At 39.6% G+C, this 22072-nt stretch overlaps 1 protein-coding gene across 3 annotated transcripts; it reads right to left on the reverse strand.

Moving 5' to 3' along the window:
* Positions 1-6394: 6394 nt before the first annotated feature.
* On the reverse strand, positions 6395-21139 carry LOC130870745 (zinc finger protein 39-like). 3 transcript variants are annotated; one of them, XM_057763512.1, is made up of 6 exons: positions 21001-21139; positions 18416-18545; positions 17857-17946; positions 13069-13195; positions 12867-12959; positions 6395-10559 (listed from the first exon to the last, which is right to left on the reverse strand). In XM_057763512.1, exons 3-6 carry the CDS (start codon positions 17875-17877, stop codon positions 8977-8979), a joined length of 1824 nt encoding a protein of 607 aa, XP_057619495.1. In that variant the 5' UTR covers positions 17878-17946; positions 18416-18545; positions 21001-21139; the 3' UTR covers positions 6395-8976. The 3 variants fall into 3 exon arrangements, with proteins under 3 accessions (XP_057619495.1, XP_057619494.1, XP_057619496.1); XM_057763511.1 differs by having other exon boundaries at positions 17857-17952; XM_057763513.1 differs by lacking the exon at positions 17857-17946.
* Positions 21140-22072: the final 933 nt, after the last annotated feature.

Below are 22072 nucleotides of genomic sequence, written 5' to 3' on the forward strand. Positions count from 1 at the left end.
CCAGCACATCTCAAAGAAGGGAAACACACAAAATCTACTACTAAAAAAAAATGACCGGAGTTAACAACCACTGGTCATTAATATCACTTAATGTCAATGGACTCAACTCACCTATAAAAAGGCACAGACTAAGAGATTGGATACGAAAACAGGATCCAACATTCTGCTGTTTACAAGAAACACACCTCAACCACAAAGACAGGCACCTACTCAGAGTAAAGGGCTGGGATAAGGCTTATCAAGTAAATGGACCTAGGAAACAAGCAGGTGTGGCCATACTAATTTCTAACAAAGTTGACTTCAAACTTAAATCAATCAGAAGAGATGGAGAGGGACATTTTCTACTCCTAACAGGAACAATTCATCAGGATGAAATCTCAATCCTGAATATCTATGCCCCTAATATAAAAGCACCCACGTACGTAAAAGAAACATTGTTAAAACTCAAGGCAGCCATCAAACCGCACACATTAATAGTAGGAGACTTTAATACTCCTCTCTCACCAATGGACAGGTCAATTAGACAGAAACCTAACAGAGAAATAAGAGAATTGATGGAGGTAATGAATCAAATGGACTTAACAGACATCTATAGAATATTCCACCCAAATAGGAAAGAATATACCTTCTTCTCTGCAGCTCATGGAACCTTCTCAAAAATTGACCACATACTCGGTAACAAAGCAAACATTCACAGTTACAAAAAAATATTAATAACCACCTGTATCTTATCAGATCACCATGGATTAAAGCTAGAATTCAGCAACAATGCTACCCCCAGAAAGCCTACAAACTCATGGAAACTGAATAGTCAACTACTGAACCATACCTGGATTAAGGAAGAAATAAAGAAATTAAAGTCTTCCTTGAAGACAATGAAAATAAAGAAACAACATACTCAAACCTATGGGACACTATGAAAGCAGTCCTGAGAGGAAAGTTCATAGCACTAACTGCCCACTTAAAGAAAACAGAGAAAGCACACATTGGAGAGTTAACAGCCCACCTGAAAGCTCTAGAAAAAAAAGAAGCAGACTCACCTAGAAGGGGTAGAAGACTGGAAATAATCAAACTGAGGGCTGAAATCAACAAAATAGAGACACAGAAAACAATTGAAAGAATCAATAAATCAAAAAGCTGGTTCCTGGAGAAAATCAACAAGATTGATAAACCCCTATCCAAACTAATCAAACGGCAGAGAGAGAATTTGCAAATTAATAAGATCAGAAATGAAAAGGGAGACATAACCACGGACACAGAGGAAATTCAGAGAATCATTAGATCTTACTACAAAAGCCTGTATGCCACAAAACTGGAAAATGTAAAAGAAATGGACACTTTTTTAGATAAATACCATATACCAAAGTTAAACCAGGACCAGGTGAACAACCTAAATAGACCTGTTAGTCGTGAAGAATTAGAAGCAGTTATCAAAAACCTCCCTTCCAAAAAAAGTCCAGGACCAGATGGTTTCAATGCGGAATTCTACCAGAACTTCCAAGAAGACCTAATACCTATACTCCTTAAGGTATTTCACAATATAGAAACAGAAGAGTCATTGCCAAATTCATTCTATGAAGCTACAGTAACTCTGATACCAAAACCACACAAAGACCCAACCAAGAAAGAGAATTACAGGCCAATCTCACTCATGAACATCGACGCAAAAATCCTCAACAAAATTCTGGCAAACCGAATCCAAGAACACATTAGAAAAATTATCCATTATGATCAAGTAGGCTTCATACCAGAGATGCAGGGCTGGTTTAACATACGCAAATCTATCAATGTAATCCATCATATAAATAAACTGAAAGAAAAAAACCATATGATCGTTTCATTAGACGCTGAAAAAGCATTTGACAAAATTCAACATCCCTTTATGGTAAAGGTCTTGGAGAGATTAGGGATACAAGGGTCATACCTAAATTTAATTAAAGCTATATACAGCAAGCCGACAGCTAATATCAAATTAAATGGAGAGAAACTTAAAGCCATCCCACTAAAATCAGGAACACGCCAAGGCTGTCCACTCTCTCCATACCTCTTCAATATAGTTCTCGAAGTTTTAGCAATAGCAATAAGACAACATAAGGGGATAAAGGGGATTCAAATTGGAAAGGAAGAAGTTAAACTTGCATTATTTGCAGATGATATGATAGTGTACATGAGCGCCCCCAAAAACTCATCCAAAGAACTCCTACAGCTGATAAACGCCTTTAGTAATGTGGCAGGATACAAGATCAACTCCAAAAAATCAGTCGCCCTCTTATACACAAAGGATCTGGAAGCAGAGAGAGAAATAAGAGAATCATCACCTTTCACGATAGCCACAAACAGCATAAAATATCTTGGGGTAACTCTAACCAAGGAAGTGAAAGATCTATTTGACAAAAACTTTAAGGCATTGAAGAAAGAAATTGAAGAGGATACCAGAAAATGGAAGGATCTCCCTTGCTCTTGGATTGGGAGAATCAACATAGTAAAAATGGCAATTCTACCAAGGGCAATTTATAGATTCAATGCAATCCCCATTAAAATCCCATCAAAATTCTTCACAGATCTTGAAAGGACAATAATCAACTTTATATGGAGAAACAAAAAACCCAGGATAGCCAAAACAATCTTATACAATAAAGGAACTTCTGGAGGCATTACCATCCCTGACTTCAAACTCTATTACAGAGCTACAGTAATGAAAACAGCGTGGTACTGGCATAAAAACAGAGAAGTCGACCAATGGAATCGTATAGAAGACCCGGATTTTAACCCACAAACCTATGAACAACTGATTTTCGATAAAGGAGCTAAAAGTATACAATGGAAGAAAGAAAGCATCTTCAACAAATGGTGCTGGCACAATTGGATGTCAACCTGTAGAAGAATGAAAATAGACCCATATCTATCACCATGCACAAAACTCAAGTCCAAATGGATCAAAGACCTCAATATCAATCTGAACACACTGAACCTGATAGAAGAGAAAATGGGAAGTACCCTACAACATATGGGCACTGGAGATCGCTTCCTATGTATAACCCCAGCAGCACAGACATTAAGGGCAACATTGAATAAATGGGACCTCCTGAAACTGAGAAGCTTCTGTAAAGCAAAGGACACTGTCATTAAGACAAAAAGGCAGCCTACTGACTGGGAGAAGATCTTCACCAACCCTGCAACAGACAAAGGTCTGATCTCCAAAATATATAAAGAACTCAAGAAACTAGACTTTAAAAGGATAATTAACCCAATTAAAAAATGGGGCACTGAACTGAACAGAGAATTCTCAACAGAAGAAGTTAAAATGGCCAAAAGATACTTAAGGTCATGCTCAACCTCCTTAGCGATCAGAGAAATGCAAATCAAAACAACTTTGAGATATCATCTTACACCTGTCAGAATGGCTAAAATCAAAAACACCAAGGATAGCCTTTGCTGGAGAGGTTGTGGAGAAAGGGGTACCCTCATCCATTGCTGGTGGGACTGCAAACTTGTGCAACCACTTTGGAAATCAGTGTGGCGGTTTCTCAGAAAAATTGGGATCAACCTACCCCTGGACCCAGCAATACCACTCTTGGGAATATACCCAAGAGATGCCCTATCATATGACAAAAGCATTTGTCCAACTATGTTCATAGCAGCATTATTTGTAATAGCCAGAACCTGGAAGCAACCTAGATGCCCTTCAATGGAAGAATGGATGAAGAAAGTGTGGAATATATACACATTAGAGTACTACTCTGCGGTAAAAAACAATGACTTCTCGAATTTTGCATGCAAATGGATGGAAATAGAAAATACGATCCTTAGTGAGGTAACCCAGACCCAAAAAGAAGAACATGGGATGTACTCACTCATAACTGGTTTTTAGCCATGGATAGGGGCCACTGAGTCTATAATTTGTGATCCTAAAGAAGCTAAACAAGAGGGTAAACCCAAGGAAAAACATATAGATATCCTCCCAGCTATGGGAAATAGACATGACTGATGGGCAAAAACTTGGAATCTTGGGTGTGGGGTGGGATGGGGATGAGGGGTGATGGGGAGAGAAAAGTGTGAAGGAGAAGATGAGGGGAACTGGGGGAATCAGGGTGATTGGGGATAAAGGAAGGTTGGATAGGGGAGCAGGGAAACTCATACCTTAGGTAAGGGAGCCACCTAAGGGTTGGCAAGAGACTTGAACTTGGAATGGCTACCAGATGCCCAGGGCAATGTCCCCAGTTAGTTCATTGGGGCACCTGAGGATAGGGAACCTGAAATGAACCTATCCTATAATCATACTGATGAATATCTTGCATATCGCCATAGAACCTTCATCTAGCGATGGATGGAGATAGAGACAGAGACCCACACTGGAGCACCGGACTGAGCTCCCAAGGTTATAATGAGGAGCAGAAGGAGAGAGAACATGAACAAGGAAGTCAGGACCATGAGGGCTGCACCCAACCACTGAGACAGTGGGGCCGATCTATTGGGAGCTCACCAAGGTCAGCTGGACTGCTACTGAAAAAACATGGGATAAAACCGGACTCTCGGAATGTGGCGGACAATGAGAGCTGACGAGAGGCCAAGGAGAATGGCACAGGAAATTTCAACTGGCGATAGATCGAGAGAGAGAGACAGAGACCCAAATTGGAGCAACGGTCTGAGCTCTTAAGGTCCAAATGAGGAGCAGAAGGAGGGAGAACATGAGCAAGGAAATCAGGACCACGAGGCGTGCACCCACACACTGTGACAGTGGAACTGATCTATTGGGAGCTCTTCAAGGCCAGCTGGACTGGGACTGAATAAGCATGGGTTGAAACTGGACTCTCCGAACATGGCGGACAATGAAGGCTGATGAGAAGCCAAGGACAATGGCACTAGGTTTCGATCCTAATACATGAACTGGCTTTGTGGGAGCTTAGCCTGTTTGGATGCTCACCTTCCTGGGCCTGGATGGAAGTGGGAGGACCTTGGTCTTCCTGAAGGGCAGGAAATTTGGACTGCTCTTCAGTATCGAGAGGGAGGGGGAATGGCCTGGGGGGAGGAGAAGAGGAGTGGGGATGGAGGAGGGGAGTGGGGGGAGGGGGCAATGTGTGGGAGGAGGGGAGGGAAATGGGGAGCAGTTGGAAATTTTAATTAAAAAAGAATAAAAAAAAATGGAAAAAAAAAGACTATAGAAAGTTCAAGGAATAGCATTATAGAGAGGAAGTGGTATAGTATACAATTATACCTAATAGCACACAGTATTTGCATAGTGATAATAATGTAAACATCATCATTTTCTTCTCACAGAATCAAGACACAGAAAAGGCAAGGATTTATTTCACTAAGTTTTGTATTCAAAGCTATTGCCAAACTTCAAAGATGAGAAAAATAGAAACAACTGTATGGTGCCCAGAGTTAGAAAGTAGGCATGTAAATGAGCTGAGGAGGCTACTGTACTTAAGATTAACATTAAAAATATGATACTTTGGCTGACAAGAAAATAATTTAAGTACATCATTGAATGACACGGAGGTGACTAATAGTAGAACTGAAAGAGGGATATAAATGTATTGGTTGGATAGAGAAAGAAAAACAGAACTGAGCGAAATTCTCATTTACCATAACAGGAAATCAATATATAATTTACACAATTGATACACAGGTTACTATCCATGAACAAAGTTTAAAAATTGTGATGTCTCTGTGTGTGTGTGTGTATGTACTTTTACAATACATACACGAGTACTATTTCACTACAAGAAGCAAAATCATGTGTTTTCTCAGGAAAATGAATGAAACCGGAAATCATGTTAAGTGAAATAAATGAGACTTAGAATCCAAAAAAAAAACTTAAGTTGGACTGTGCCTTGACCACTTTTCTGGAATTTGACATGCTCAACACCCTATACCCTGACCTTCACCTGATAAGATGCTCTACCAAATAGTTTTGAGATGTTCTGCCATGTTCCTACTTAACTAAAAATCCCCTGGAAACCTCCTAACCTTGTAGTTTGGGGGCTATAAAAATTTTCTATGTTTGGGCCTATTCTCCTAACCCAGCTTTGGGTGATAGCCCTGACAGAAAATAAAGCTTGCTTAACTCAACCAAAAATTTGGGTTGGTAGTCTTTACTCTTTATAATATTTCAGTGAAATTTACATGACTGATCAGGGACTGAATCACCCTCTTCCAGGAATGAACTCCAACTAGATTGGTAACCCACTAGAAAGTAGTCAGTCCTTAAACAGCATATATACACACACACACACACAAAAAGTATCTCATTGGGCTGTATTTATATACTTGTATGTATACATGTAACTGTAATAATGAAAAAGACTATCAATTTGAGGGAGGGAGAACTGGAGGGTGTGAAGGAAAAGGGTAGTGGGGTGATACAATTATTAACTAAAAATGTCAAAAATAAAAGATGAAACAAGAATTATTGGCCAAAAATGCTTTAATTCAGATGTCAACTATAAACAATTATGTACCAGATTTCTGCTTTTCAACATGAATTGCTGAGATTAGACACGATAAGTAACAGGTTCTATGTTGGTTAAACACTATAAATACATTAGCAATCACCCTCTTGAGGCAGTAGATAGCACTTCAGTTTCAATCTGAATAGTTTTATAAAAATACCCATACAACTCTATATGAACATAATATGTTTAACAAAAAATAAGTGGGGTAGCTGTTTAATGTGAAAACTGTACATTCTGATTTGAATCTGAAACGTTGTCCAAAGGCTTTTGTGTTGGATGCCGGGTTCTAAGATTGTGGCAATGCTTTTGAGATGACATAAACTTCAGGAAGATTTTTTTTTAATGTATGCCACTGTTAGATACCTTTAAAGAATAAGCCTGATACTCAGCCTCTTCTTTGCTGTGTCCTATCTATAGGATAAAAAGTGCTTCTGCCAACCATGATCTACTCATGGTCAGAATCAAGAAACTATTGACTATATGAAATTATGACCTAAAATAAATATGTACACCCTTATATTGGTTCTGTCAGCTAGTTGCCCACAGTAATACCAAGTTAACTAATATGACCACAACATTTTAATACTCTGTGTAAGTCTGAAACTGCAATCAGAATCACATACATAAAAAGGCATGCACCCTACCTCTTAAGTAGTATCCCAATGTATTTGTTACATAAGTAACAAATATTCTATACTTAGGCTGAGTAACCTTAATTCAGATTTCTAAAACAAAAATATATAATATAGAACATACTTATACTTAAGGTGTGTTCAAACCTGTTCACTAAATTTGAGCATTAAATAATAAATTTTCATTTATGTCAACCACAAGTGATGCAGGTTGGAGGTCAATTTATGCTGACTGGGAATAACCATCCTGCTTGTACACACATTGAACATGATTTGAAATAATATTTTAAATATTTTATTATTTCCAATTAACGCCCAAATTATATGAACAGAATTTTTTTACATTGTAGGATTTTAATCCAAATGAGGATATGTTTCATTTCAACTCCTTCATTATCTTCTTCAGCTCTTGGCTTCTGCTTGTCTGTGATGATCACAGTATATGTATCTACTGCTATGAACTCTGAACTTCACACTACCCTCATTTTTCTTGATCTCAACAGATTTGGCATCCTATCACTGAGCTGTGAAATCAAATCTTTCATTTGCTCAAATTTTTGTAACACAGTGATGGAACATTTAGATATACAGACAACAGCCAAAAGAGTTCTAGAAGTTTTCAGTAAATTTTATGCTGGGCAAAAGAGTAGCACATACATGTAATCTAAGCACTTTATAAGACAGGAAGAGCAGGACTTTAATATCGACCAGGGTGTTTGTAGCAAGACCTTCTCTCCAAACTGAAAAGTTAGGGAGATTTTTCCAAAAATGATCAAACAAATGTCCTTGCTGAACTGGCTGAACTACCTCCAGAACTGCCTTTATTTTATCAAACTTAATTAGTATAAAATACAGGCCTAGAGATAGCTCAGAGGGAGGATAAAGACACTTGCTGCCAAGTCTAACAACCTGAGTTTTATACTAAGGACCCACCAGGTAGGAGGAAACTGACTTTGGAGAGTCTGTCCTCCGCCCTTGACATATGTGATATGAAACGCATACACAAGTAAATATAATAAAAATTTTAAGGATATAATGAGCAATCTATATGAAACACAGCTAACATTATTAGTGGTCAAGCACTCTGCCACCGAGCTACATCCACAGCCCTAACTGCTTAAATTCAAGTGGGCTCACTTTTGAGTAAAGCGATGCCCATTACCATAAATTTCCACAAAATTCCACACATTTCTACAAAACACCTACAGCATATTTGATTCAAATGGAAGTAAAGTATGGCAACATTTTCCCTAATTGTGTTCGTGTTCTTTGTCACATACAGGGTTTATGATACCATTAGATTCTCAAATTCTTGTATTTTTAATCATCTGGTTGCTGTTTTTGTTAAGGTCTCATGTAACAGAGGCTGGGTTTGAAATAGCTTTGTAACCAAGATTAGACTATAATTACTGATCCTCCTTCCTCAGTCTCCCAAGTATTGAGATTATAAGCATGTACCAACACACCCAGCAATGAGTTCCAAATTCTATTCAGAGTTGGGGGCAATTCTTCACCATCATTGGTTTCACATCAAGTTCTGACAGTATGTTAGGAGAACCTTAAGTAGAAAACTTGGCCCTATTTTTTTTTTAAGTCATGGTGTCGTCCTCTGTTGCCAGAGTACAAATGACCCCCTACCATAAACATATCTTATGTTGGGTTAAAAGCCATCACTAATGTACCAGCTAAATTACTTGCCACAGTAAATTGTGAGTTTGATTAAAAAAAAAGCATAAATCAAGGTTTTTCCTTCACTGTTTATTGATAAGGTTTAATCTCTCATGTGGGTACTCCTATGTACAGTAAGATCTGATGTCATGTGGGTAAATGCTTCCCAATGTTCTTTACATGCACAGGTCCCCTTACCTGTAAGAAGTGTTAGATGTTTAAGTAAAGTTTGTTTTATGGTGCAAAGCTTTCTTGCATTCTTCATATTCATAGTACATTGTCTGATGTTGCAAAGTGTTACTCAGCAAAGATTTGTTACATTGTTTGCATTCACAGGCTTTCTCCATGGTATGAATCTTCTGATGCCTTCTAAGGTTTGACTTATCATAGAAAGATTTCCTACATTCCTTACATTCATAGGGTTTCTCACCTGTATGAGTCCTCTGATGTACAGTGAGGTGTGAAGTGCAGTAAAAAGCTTTCTCACATAACTGGCATTCATAGGGTTTGTCACCTGTGTGAGTTCTCTGATGTCGAGTCAAGCCTGACTTCCGGTAGAATGTCTTCATACACTGCTTGCATTCATAGGGTTTCTCACCAGTATGAGTTCTCCAATGATGACTGAAACTTGACTTACAGATAAACGACTTCCTGCACACTGTACATTCATATGGTTTCTCGCCCGTGTGAGTCCTCTGATGTACAGTTAAGTAGGACTTGGTGGAGAAGGCTTTCCCACATTCTGCACATTCATAGGGCTTCTCACCTGTATGAATTCTCTGATGTAGAGTGAGTTGGGGCTTTTGACAAAAAGCTTTCCCACATTCCTTACATTCATACGGCTTCTCACCTGTATGAATTCTCTGATGGTCAGTGAGCTCTGACTTACGATAGAAAGCTTTCCTGCATTCTAGACATATATATGGTCTCTCACCTGTATGAACTCTCTGATGCTGAGTGAGGTGTGACTTTTGGCAGAAAGCTTTCCTACATTCATTACATTCATAGGGCTTCTCACCAGTGTGAGTACTATGATGTCTGTTGAAGCTAGTTTTCCAATGAAAGCACTTTCCACATATTTTACATTCATAGGACTTTTTCCCTCTGTGGATTTTCTGATGGAGATTCACTTCTGACTGCTGAGAAAACTCGTATTCCTCCTGGGCAAAGAATTTTTCTCCTGCATGCTGTACCTTATGTTTTGGAAGGTATGATTCAGTAATGAAAGGGTTTTCAAAGTCACTACATTTGTAATGTTTCTCTCCAGAGTATCTTTGCTCATTTTCATCAAGGTCAGACTTGTTATACTTTATTTCTGATATGTTACATTCAAAAGATTTCCCCCCTATCTGAGCCATCTCTTTGCCAATAAATGCTGTATCACCTAAAGACTTTGCATATTCACTGAATTTATGAGTCAGTAATACTGCTTTTGTGTTGAAGGATTTCCCTGGTATAAGACTTTGAAAATAACTTTGTGAATTTTCAGACTTGTATAGAGTAACATGCTCTGGATGTTTGATGGATTTTACAGTTCCATTCAGGTCATCTGGTTCAACTTCTAGCTCATCAGCATCACTACGGAGATAAACATTCTTCCACAGAATAAGCTTTCCAGGACTCATTCCTCGTGGGTTCTCACTCTTTCTATTCTTATTTGAAACATGGTTTGCACTCACACTGAAAGCCTTCCCTACTCCAGTCAAATTCTTTGATGTATCACTGTCAAGCGCAACTTGCCACACATGCCTTGTTTTGGCTTCTGGACAGAACTTGTCCAGGGCATTCATTTCCTGGAAATCTGAAGTGACATTAAAGTAAATTTATATGCACAAACTGGACTATCTTCCTTCCCACCACAAAGATAAACACCCCCCAAATCCCTATTATGCTTTAGCCATATATTTGCTTCCTACTCATTTTATCAAAATAAAAAAAACTAGAAAAATATTATATAGTATACCAAAATGATATCACTTTCCTTTGTCTAACTCAATGTCGTATGTGACTTCTAAATTTAACATACATTAATTATACAAACTAAGACATAGTATGTTATTTCTATATATGTATACAATTGAATACTATTCACACCCAAAGAGGTTTCCTCGTTTTGTTTCTATATATGTACACAATGTACTCTGATAATATTCATGTCTATCTTTCTCTGCCCAGACCTATAGGTTCTCTTCCTCCTTCCAGACACTCCTCATTCTTTTTTTTAAAGTTTACTTAAAAATTAACACTTATCTTTTTTACTAGCCACTGATCATCCAAAACTGCATTCAACCACATTATTTGTTTCGCTTTTCTCTGACTATTGGTAGTTTTGATTTTTAAAACATACAAGAAAATATTTCCAATGTTATCTCTTCATTGGGGCTTGCTTTATGACCTCAAATTTAATTTATTTTAGAGAAAGCTCAGATGTATATCTCACAGCCACTGGATAGTATATACTGTAGATGTCTCTTCAGTTACAGTGATGCACTCTGTTAACTAGGAGTTAGTTAGTTATGATAGTAGACTATTTTAATCACTCAACTCCAGTATTTAGTTCACTCATGAAAGTGGATGTTGTCTAGTTCAATCTGTTAACATTAATTAGTGGAATATTATCCACTCCTGGAACACTGAAGTCACTCGCTATTGATTTGTCCAGAACTTCTGTCTTCCTTTGGGTCTAGAAATCATTTCTTAGGGAACTCAGCACACCAATATTCAGTGCATAAACATTTGAAATAATTATATTTTAATGGACTGGTTTCTTTATAAATATTCAGTAAATTTCTTTATGCCTTCTAAGCTAACCAATCACGAAGTTGGCTTACTCGTGTGAGTAGAGCTACTGGTGAATCCCTTTACACTGTTTAAGAAAAACTGTTCTTATTTTAAATCCATATGCATTTCTGCCAGTGACAGGAGATGCTGCAGAGAGCAAACAAGATCTTAGTTTTTATTTTGTTTTATTGTGTTCTAGTCATCTGCTTTAAAGTTAAAAATACTTATATTTAGGATTCTTATTGGAAGATATACATTAAATCTTTATCTTAAAAGGTCATCTGGTTTGCTAAATTAATAATAGTGCTAGCATGTCTATACCCTCTACAATCTGTGATTATTTAATTCCATGTCTACAGCATAGCTCAGTCTCAAAAACTGAATGAGTACCCTCTCAAGTGCCTCTCTCAAGTGAGAGTCTAGGTATAGCACTATAACTTATTTCTTCTCCATTGCTAGTCTATTATGAAGAAGTTACTTTAGGACAAGGAATGCTCAACTGGACTTAAGCCTTCTGAAAACTACTGGTTTCTCCTGTGTCTAGTTGTCCTTAAGGCTGACTACACGCTCCAGGCTTCCCTTATGCTTATGGCTTTTGGTTTTCCTCTGCAAAGGGAAATAGTGAGAGGCTATCTCCTCTTGGTGTGGTGTGGTACGATGTGGTGTGGTATCAGGTGTGGTGTGGTGTGTGTGTTGTGCTCACATATTACACTTTTGCTTTTCTGCTGCCCAGGAGACTTGGAATATTCTCTCCTATTACCGTATCTCTCTGTATTCAGAGAATCCTAAAGCATTTGTAGTCTACAGCTTTACTATGGAACATTGTGATGCTATTCATGCAAATTCCACCTGTAACTGCCAAATAATTGATTAAATAGTAGCCTTAAACTACTCATTCATTAATTTGTAAGTCTGTTATTAATACTCATGACTATAATCAAGTCTTTGTTAGATAGTCACCTATATATTATATAGCAAACTTGGAAAATACTCATCTCATAGTTAAATTACCTAAATAAAAATAAATGCAAAGCTACTTCCTTACAACTTAGTTTATTCGATTTTTCCTAAATTAGCACTATAAATGTTCTTTCTCCAAGATCCACATAGGATTTATACTAAGTTTAAAAACAACATAGGATTTATAATCAGTCTAAAAAAAATTGAGTTTAGTAATAACAACAAAAACAGTCTTCTTTGAAGAGTATATTAGACAAATGTCTAATATACAAGATTAGCCATTTTTGGGGCTGGGGTGGGTAAATTTGGTGACCATATCTGATTAGTTCTCATCATCCTAGTCTCTAACTAGTATGCACTGATGTACCTGGGATACTCTGGTCTGAGGTTTCTCCTACAATCCATGATCCAAGTCTTTGTTCCAAATTGAAGATCAATTCAGGTTTGGTCTTGCAGTGCCCTGTAAATGGGAAATGTTAAACTACTAAGTCAGGCAGAGAGAAAAAAGAAAATATCTTCATTTCAGGAGACATCAATGATAAAGAATTTACATTCCATTCTTCACTCACCCAAGAACAGCAAGTTGCTGTAGTTCTCCAGCATCACATCCCTGTAGAGGGTCCTCTGACCTTCACTCAGCTCCTGCCATTCCTGCCAGGTGAATTCCACAGCTATATCCTCAAATGACACCAACCCCTGTAATGACACATTTCTCTTCAGCCTAGGAGCTCATCCTTCTGTATGGGTGTCTGTCTAACACAACACAAAAACTTGATTTGTATTCTTTATCATGGCAGAAAGTATTATCTTACCTAAACAAGAATTTAATATAATTCAGGAAAATGTAATTATCCAGTTTCCCTAGGATGCTGAATAATCTTTTTTAGTAGGAAGAATAGAATTAGTAAAGTTCTTAGGAAAGCACATGATATAGTCCAAAGACACAAGTACCAACACATTGTTGATGTGCACAAAAAGTTAATGTTCATATACAACAGAATGATGAAGTAGAAAACATTTGCTACTTACATACGGCAGAACTCTTAAATGTTTACATGGATGTGTTCTCATGAACAAGAAGCAACAGAAGTCCAGTTATGATAGCACAAAGGACACAAGACAGGCTAACAGAACCACACAGAATACCATGTCTGTGTAGTCTCATGTTGTGATAAGTGAAAATACCAGTAAATGTTCAAATCATTTATTATCCATTGATTTTGCACTTAAGTAATTCTAGCAGTTTAATTTCATGGATCTGTTAGTAGTCCATTACATACATAAATAACTGTTCAGAGGCTGGCAAAATGGCTAAGCAGTTAAGAGTTAAGAGTTAAGTTCTCCCAGTGGACCCAAATTTGATTCCCACATTCTGGTCACAGTCATCTAGAGTTCCAATTCAGAGGATCAAAAGATGTTCAAGGGCACAAGCACACTCCTGTCACATAGACATGCAGACAAAACGTCCATACACCAATATACATAAAACTTTTAAAAATTAAACCTGCTATAAAAAATAATAATTGCAGTTATGGTCATTCTTGTATTTTTTTACTAATTCAAAAGGAACTGCTAGGGTCCACATAAAAGTGACTATTTTACTCATTTCCTAAATTAAAAGGTGTAAAAAAAATGCATGGGGTGCCATAAATTATGTAAATTACATGAGCCAATTGACCATCTACATTTCTAACTCTGACCTCTGATTTATAGACAATTGATGGTTACAAGGAGAGGCATTCACAAGGCGCCAACCATTCTCAAAGATTTATAGACATCTAACAGAAAGACATTCCCTTCGACTGTGTAACTGCTTAATAATTATCCATGTGCCTATTAAGTAAGTAACTCCAACTAAGGTCACTGGTTCACCAGGACTTGAGAGGAATAGTTTTTTTCACCTGTCATTGGTGTTTTTAACAGTGAATGGAAATTTGATGTCTTCCCAAGAAATATTCACACAACTGGAGGGTTAACTTTTGTGCTCCATCACAAAAGTATTCAGCACTCTATAATGAGTACTGGGAAATCTAACAAAACATAAGAAAGAACATCATCTTTACAACATAAACCTACATCCCAAGAGAATTCCCCAGACATTATTCCAAATAGGAGGATTCAATAAACATACTACACAAATGACATAAGGGCTGGGGATGTGGGTCAGTGGCAGAGGGCTTCCTGGTTTCAATATCCAGCAATGCCTAAATAAACTGCACAAGAAACCATTTTAATTGCTTTCTATGCTTCAATAAAACACTGAACAAAAGCAGCTGTGTGAGAAAGAATTTACGACATCTTTCAAATTAGATAGAGCCTACCATCAAGGGATGCCAAGCCAAGAGCTCAAGCAGGAACCACAGAGGAAGGAAGCTTACTGACTCTCTCCCTCTAACTTACTCGGCTGCCCACGAAGGCACCACTCAGTGAGCTGGGAGCCCTATATCAATCAGCAACCAAGAAAATTCCCAACAGACATGACAACAAGTCAATTTAATGGAGGCAATTTTTCAATTAAAATTCCCTCTTCCTAGGTATATCAAACTGACAAGCAAGATTAGTCACACATAAGAATATGTTCAGACAATAACAAAATACCGAATTAAAGGTACCTACTTTAGTAACAAAAATATATCAACTTCTCAGATAATAAAACAAATTAAGGTTATAAAAAACCTAAACACTACATTCATGGATGTAAAATTATTTATCACAAAAATACAGCAACTGGATAATGTCTTTATCACAATATCATTAATTTTCCATAGGTCAGTTGATTTCAATGTTGTTACAAAAAAATTATACACTAGCAAAATGGTAAAGATGCCCATTAAGAAATCTGATGACCTGGGTTCAATCCTTAGGCTCCATATGGAGATCCTACTCTCAAAAGTTGTCCTCTGATCTCCAGGTATATGCCAATTAATAATAATAATAATGATAATAATAAAAACAATTCTTGAAAAATCAACACAAAAATAGCAATAGTAGTATAGGTTGAATTCCTGTGCTTCCGAATCTAATTCTTCCTCCTGCATTAGCTGCCATGGGTTACAATAAAAACTTACATAGAATGGGTGAAAGATAATTGTTTTCACAGTTGTGTCAGTTAATAGCAAAGGTTGCAGGTGGTTCTGTACCTGATAAGGTCTCCTTTCCTGATAACCAGGTGACAGCCTAATCAGAATGTCTTTCCATGCAAAAAAAAAAAAAAAAAAAAAAAAAAACAAGTAATTCTCCCTTCTTTTAATTTCTTCGGGGAATCAATCGTGCCTTAGACAAATGCTCTTACACTGCACTAGCACCCAGCCCTCCTCCTCTTTTGAATAGGGAAGTTCAGCTGTGTGGTGTTAGCATCTCACACACATTTGCTCATTTAATGCTAATTACCTCCGAGAAGCCCTATCTGCAGACACAGTTGACATGTGGATTTAGATACAGGTTTCTATAGAGAAGTTCCGGGGAAAGGATCAACACTTCACCCATAGCCTTGACTGCCATGCCTTTAACCAAGTGAGATGCTGAAAAAACGCAACATTCACATAAACCAACTCGGAGCCTCCCTCTGCTATCTGGGCTCCCTCTGCACTGTGAATGCAAGTGATGTACAGTCTTCTGAGAAGAAGCCGGAGGAGCCACATGGAAGGGATGCACAGTGTTCTAAGTAGAAGTCAGAGGTGTCGCCCACAAGTTCACATTTTCCCTTTGTCGTGAGGCTAAGAATGTACCACACAGAGATTTAAAAAATCTTTTTCCTGTTTACTCTAAGTCAAAGAAGTAAACACTCTTATGCTGTTGATGGATAGGTTAGTATGAGTAGAAAAAAAAAACCTTCCTGGAAAATTAATCATCATTATAAACATCACCAGAAATAACAAGCAGTGTAAGGACGCTGTCATAAACTGTCTTAAATACTAACTAAAACTGAACAAACCCTAAATAAAAAATGACACTTAGCCCCTACCAGTGGTGTAACTTAAGTTACGTTTTACTTATATTATTTAGGATAACAATTAATGTAATACAAGTATTGCTTACCACAGGGAAATAAACATAAACAACAATAGTATATTTCAGGTACCAGCCATTGCGTTTGGAGATTGTAATACACAGTTACGAATGGAGATTACACACATGCTAGTTGATACGCATAGAAAGGAGCAAGGAACCAGCAGACATCTAAGAACATACAGGACTAAAATCTAAACATGTTTCCATCTCATCTTTATGCTTGAAAATAGTTTAAAAGTTGCCTCCTCTAGTTCAGGCAGAAAACAAATGGAAAAAAAAATGCTGTGTGGGCTAGGAATGTAGCTCACGTCCACAGCAGTCAGCTAGCATTTGTGAATTCCAAGTCTAACACAGTTTTTAAATCCTATAATAATAATTAAAAAAAAGTCAAGTAAGAAAGAAGAATAAAACGGATTGAAATTCGGGATTTTTGGGTCAGATGGAGGACTACAAGCTGTCTACAGGTGACTCCAAGAACGAGATGACCAGAGTAACAAAAGACACTTTATTCTGAACAGAGGGGGGAACACCGAGACACACAAAAGAGGGGAGTAGAAGCTGAAAGGCAGTGAGAAAGACAAGGCAGCGAGAAGAAGAAGTGGCCAGTGACCTCAGTTCAAGCAACCCAGAGAGGAAAAGCAAAGTAGTCTTGGGGAAAACAGACTAGCAGTGGCTACCTACACAAGAAGTGGTCCATCGCAACCCACCGCGGATGGGGCAGCACTCACAAGGTCCCATCATTCCTTAGGGAGTATGGACAGTTAATGAATGCTGAGTATTCTTCAGTGGTGTTGCCACTGATTCAACTGCCCTTGCAACCAATAATCCCCTACCTACACTCATGCCAGCAACCCTACTTAAATGCAGAGGGCTATTAAAAACTTAAATACAGAAAAGGACGAGAAAGACTTATTGGGAAGAAATATTCAGGGGGATGGTGATAAAGGATAATGGGGGATTGATCAAAGTATAATATGAAATTCTGAAATAATTTTTAAAGCTGTATCAATTATGCTAAAAGTCAAATTCGTGTTACTTAAAATGTTTGTAGTCATCTGAGAACAGAACACAATACCCCCGTGCCCACTGATGGTCCAGCCTGCTGCCCTGCAGTTGGTAGGGAACTAAAGGCACAACAGAGAGAGCTCCAATAGGAGCTGAAGTCACCTTGCAGGAATGAGACAGGTCACCTGGGTCCCAAGTACCAGCCCATCACCCACCCCACAGAAAGAGGGGACCTGGGGCTCAGACACCCAGTATAGGGTTCCCAGCCTATTGATTCCAGAGCCACAAACAATTCCCACCAATTACAGTCCCTGGTTCAAGACGCTGGCCCACACACTCACCATTTCTGGCTTCCAGGGCATGGAGCGTCTTCCCTATGGAACTCCCCGCACCAGCACGTCACAGGGCAACAGAGTCTACAGCACAGCCACCTAGACCTCCAGAGTAGAGGAGACTGAGCCTAGGGACGCATAAGGCCCTAGCAAGACTGGGAGAGCCTGCCCCCTACTGTTCATCTGTCTGACTAGACATTCCTCAACCCAATGCCTTCAGTTGTACAGGAGGGGCTGCCTCTCTAGGTCCCTAAGTAACAGGAGAGTCACCAACCCATAAATGGAAAAAGCCAGCATAACAGGTACGGTAAGTTGAACACCAATCATGTGTTTATACATCTACATGTATTTCGGTGTGACCTAACAGTATCTTTCAGTAAGAGGAAATCGGTACCTATAAATCATCTATTGCTTTGCCAATATAAGCAAGGTGTCATTAAATTTTGGAATCCTATCTATCATAAGGGGTGATAATTATCTGCACTAGATGTTATTAAATACAGTATGATTGGGCTGGCCGGTAATTTAGGCTAGGATCAGGTGGGCTCTTTTTGGTAAGTGCACCTACCTGATGGTTGAAGAGGCAGCTGAGCTTCAGAGAGTGACCTGACTGTCATTTTGAGCATCTTGATTCTCCTCCTTGGTTCTCATCCACCAGTGCCCTACTGTGGCCTTCCTCTCAGGGAGATAGGAGGGATCTGAAAGAAAGGATGAATGTATTCCAAGGCCTTTGCAGTGCAGGTACAAACACAGCTTCATAAGGGAACCCTGAATCCAAGGTGCAGAAAATAGAGCTCCCTTTCGATGGGGCTGTCCTGGTTATAAATCTGGAGAACTAATAGCGACTTGCTAACATTCTGACACTCAGTATCATTCAGCCGCTCCTTGAGATGAAGTTTCTGCACCTGTTCCATGTCAAGGAACTTCTCCCTTCAAGTACTAAGCAGCTGACCTAACTAACTGGACTCTTGAGTTACAATAAAAAAGAGAATGTGAAAGTGGAAGAAGGGCCTATAAGGAGTGCCTGAGGGGAGCAGGGGTAATATGATTAGGACACATTGTACACATGTATGAAATTGTTGAAGAATTAAAAAAAAAAAAAAGGTGTATGTTTTGGTTGTGAGTGTACCCTTCAATGGAGCCATCTCTCCAGTCCTTAAAATACTCTTAAAAAAAAAAAAAAAAAAAAAAAGCCAAAGTGATCCAGGACACGAGTCAATTCGGTCTGACTACAAACGCTGCCATGTGTCAGCACCAGACAACATGACTCACATAACTGACCTTGTCCTTTTCAATCCTAGACAATGAACACTTATTCTAGTAGCAGAACTCAAGAAACAAAGGAGCAACTGATTCCTCATCACAGGAGAAATTTGAAAACATGCCTAAAACACACAGGTGTGCCCATCACTTCCACCACTGTTAATCCTCGCAAGTAATTTATGATTTCCTGTACAGATAAAAACCAATCACTGTGCCTGGAACATCCTACTGTGAAGGTGCCCTGAAGACATGATTAGAGAAAGCATTTCCTCCTGCTGGAATTTGGAGAAAGACACAGCTAAATAGCCTGCATTTGGTCTTTGATTTTTTTTCACTAGGCAAAGCTGTGTTCAAACACTTGAAACGGATACGGCAATGAAGCAAATACACACGGCACACTGAGAAAGTTCCTAGAACCCTCAACCCCCTCCCATTCCTAACCCCCAGAAAGACTTAAAATCCTCAAAATTAAAGTTGCAATGGGCCAATGCATTGGAATGGCTGTACGGGCCCACCTAGAAGTCAATGCTCTTTCATGCTTCCCAGTAGTGTGCAATGTGAGGGGAGGGCCAAACCTATTGCTTTTTAAAGCATTATCTTTTGTTGACTAATCTGTAAGTTGGTCTTGAGGTAATATAGAAATCTTGGCCCTAGAGGCTCAGCACTTCGCTGGTCTTCTTAGAGGACCCAAGTTCAGTTCCCAGCATCGATGTCAGGCAGCTCACAACTTGTAACCCCAGCTCCAGGATATCCAATGCTTCTTCTGGCCTCTGAGGCACCTGCATGCTAACGGCACACACTCCCACAGATACACACACATACATATAAACAAAATAAATGTACTGCTCAGTTGTGTTTCCATCTTAGCTATTCATGTAGGTTTACCTAATCATTTGCTCAACTCTGCAATTACTTTCCCTGACTGAACCCAACACCAGATGTGTCCTAGCCTGCATACGGTAGTTTTCCCCTAGCTTCAGTGAGCATGACGAGAAGAGGATCACTACATGAGGGACAGTGTCATCCACAAACTAGAGCTATGACACTCACTAAATTCAAACAAACATGGCAGTGCTTAGGGTTCGCCCAAGGGTGAGGACCTCAAAATACTACAACTGACCTCATGAGGACATGTGTGATCGTGGCCAGCACTAAAACAAAGCTCCATTCTATTGTTATTCTCAGATACTTAGGTATGCACAACGTTAACACATGTTACTTTTTGTTGATGTAACCCGCATGCTAAAACATTCACGAAGCATTCGTGTGAAACTCAGTAACGTTCTGCACAAAGTTCAGGAGTCAAATGACTTGTTTTTCCTCTCTTTTCGTGTTATAGTCACAGGAAAGTTTTTAAAGTCTTTGAGAGATTATTTTTCTCTAGTCCTCTGGAATTTTTTAAAAATATAAACCATACAATATTGTATATTTAAAATGTACAATGAGAAACAAATACATAATGGAAACTGGAAGTTGGTGTTTGAGAAGAGAGGAAGAGAGGTAAATCTGGGGCAAGTGCTCACACGGAACAAGGAGGGGAGGGGCTGGTATTCGTGGTTCTGGATTTGGGACTCCAAGGACCAAACCTTCCAGAAAATTAGAGGAAACAGGCGAAGTCACGGGGGGGGGGGGGGGGGGGGCATCCGGTGGACGACAGTTCGGCTCCAGGAAAAACCTCACAGAATAGGAAGAACAAAACCTAAGACAACCTGCAGAAGCCAGGCAGTCTGCGCTCCTTGTGAGCCTGCAGCAGTCGCCACAGCGGGAGGGACAGCCCCACTGCCCAGGGGACCCTGCACGGCCGCCCGCTCCGCCTGGCCGCGGACCCCGCTCCGCCGCAGCGCTTCCCGCTCGCGCACCGCCACCTCCGGGCGCCACACGTACACTCACCGGGTCCGCTTCTCGGGGCCGCGGGCGCCCTCCTACCATCGCCCTGCACCCACGGCGTCACCGCGCCACCAAAGCTGCGCAGGAGCTTCCCGGGCAGCAGACACACAGACCAAGATGGCGACTCCCAGACAAAGGCCTGGCGACCGCCAAAGCCCGCCCCCGTCCTCTGCCTGTGTGTCTGATTGGACACGTCTCAGTCCAGGACCTCCGATTGGACAGGGCTTCGCGTCCTGCCCACTGAGTGACAGTGGTTGGCGCCAACGCAGGAGTCCAGGATGACAGGTTCTTGACTGCAACCAATTTTAAGGCAGGGAGAGCTTCTTGTGAAGCACAATATATTCCTGTAATTGGGCATTTGCGATTTACCCTCAGAGCCTCATGTCTAGTATCATATAAGCTTATGAATTATGTGTGTGTTTGTGTGCACATACTAGTCACAAATAGAAATAAGATGCCAGTTTTCAAAAGTCTGTAATATTAGGTAGGTTATGGAACCTATAGCTGATGCTTTAACAGAACCAGATTTCACTCACTCACACACACACACACACACACACACACACAAGCAAAGCTCGCAATGTCACTGTGCCTGCCTCCACGACCTTTGGCAGGTAGAACTGAGTCTACGTTATGCTTAAAGGTTGAATGTAAATGATCTTGGGCAGACCTCATTGCTTTTCCCTGGCATAACCAAGGACTACCTAGCAAGACTTAACTTTGTTTACAGTAAAGATGTCCTGTCTTCTTGAATCCTTACGAGCTAGATTTTTACTTTACTGCAACCCTATCAAGGCTACCTCAGAGATTACCTGGTGGTTAGTTTTTGGGGTGAATGTGTATGTGCTTTTGGGTGTCCACATGCCCTGGTTGTGCATATATAGAGGTCAGAGAACAACTTGAGGGGGTTGATTCTCTCCTTCTACTCTGTGAGTCCTGGGGATTGGACTCAGCTTGTCAGGCCTAGAGGCCTGTGCCTTTACCGACTAAGCCAGCTCACTAGCCCCACCACACTCACCCCTCCGCCCCACCCACCCCTCCACCCTACCCCACCCCCATACACTTTTTAAAGAAG

This window comes from Chionomys nivalis, chromosome 3 (genome assembly GCF_950005125.1).
Source record: "Chionomys nivalis chromosome 3, mChiNiv1.1, whole genome shotgun sequence".
Taxonomy (NCBI): domain Eukaryota; kingdom Metazoa; phylum Chordata; class Mammalia; order Rodentia; family Cricetidae; genus Chionomys; species Chionomys nivalis.

Excerpts from the sequence above, each read along its gene's own strand:
- LOC130870745 (XM_057763512.1), bottom strand. The coding sequence starts at position 17,877 with ATGCCCTGGAAGCCAGAAATG. Across the intron at positions 13,196-17,856 it reads TGCCCTGGAAGCCAGAAATG|GGGTTGGTGTCATTTGAGGA; the intron begins GTGAGTGTGTGG and ends GTGTCATTACAG. Across the intron at positions 10,560-12,866 it reads CTCAGACCAGAGTATCCCAG|ATTTCCAGGAAATGAATGCC; the intron begins GTACATCAGTGC and ends ATGTCACTTCAG.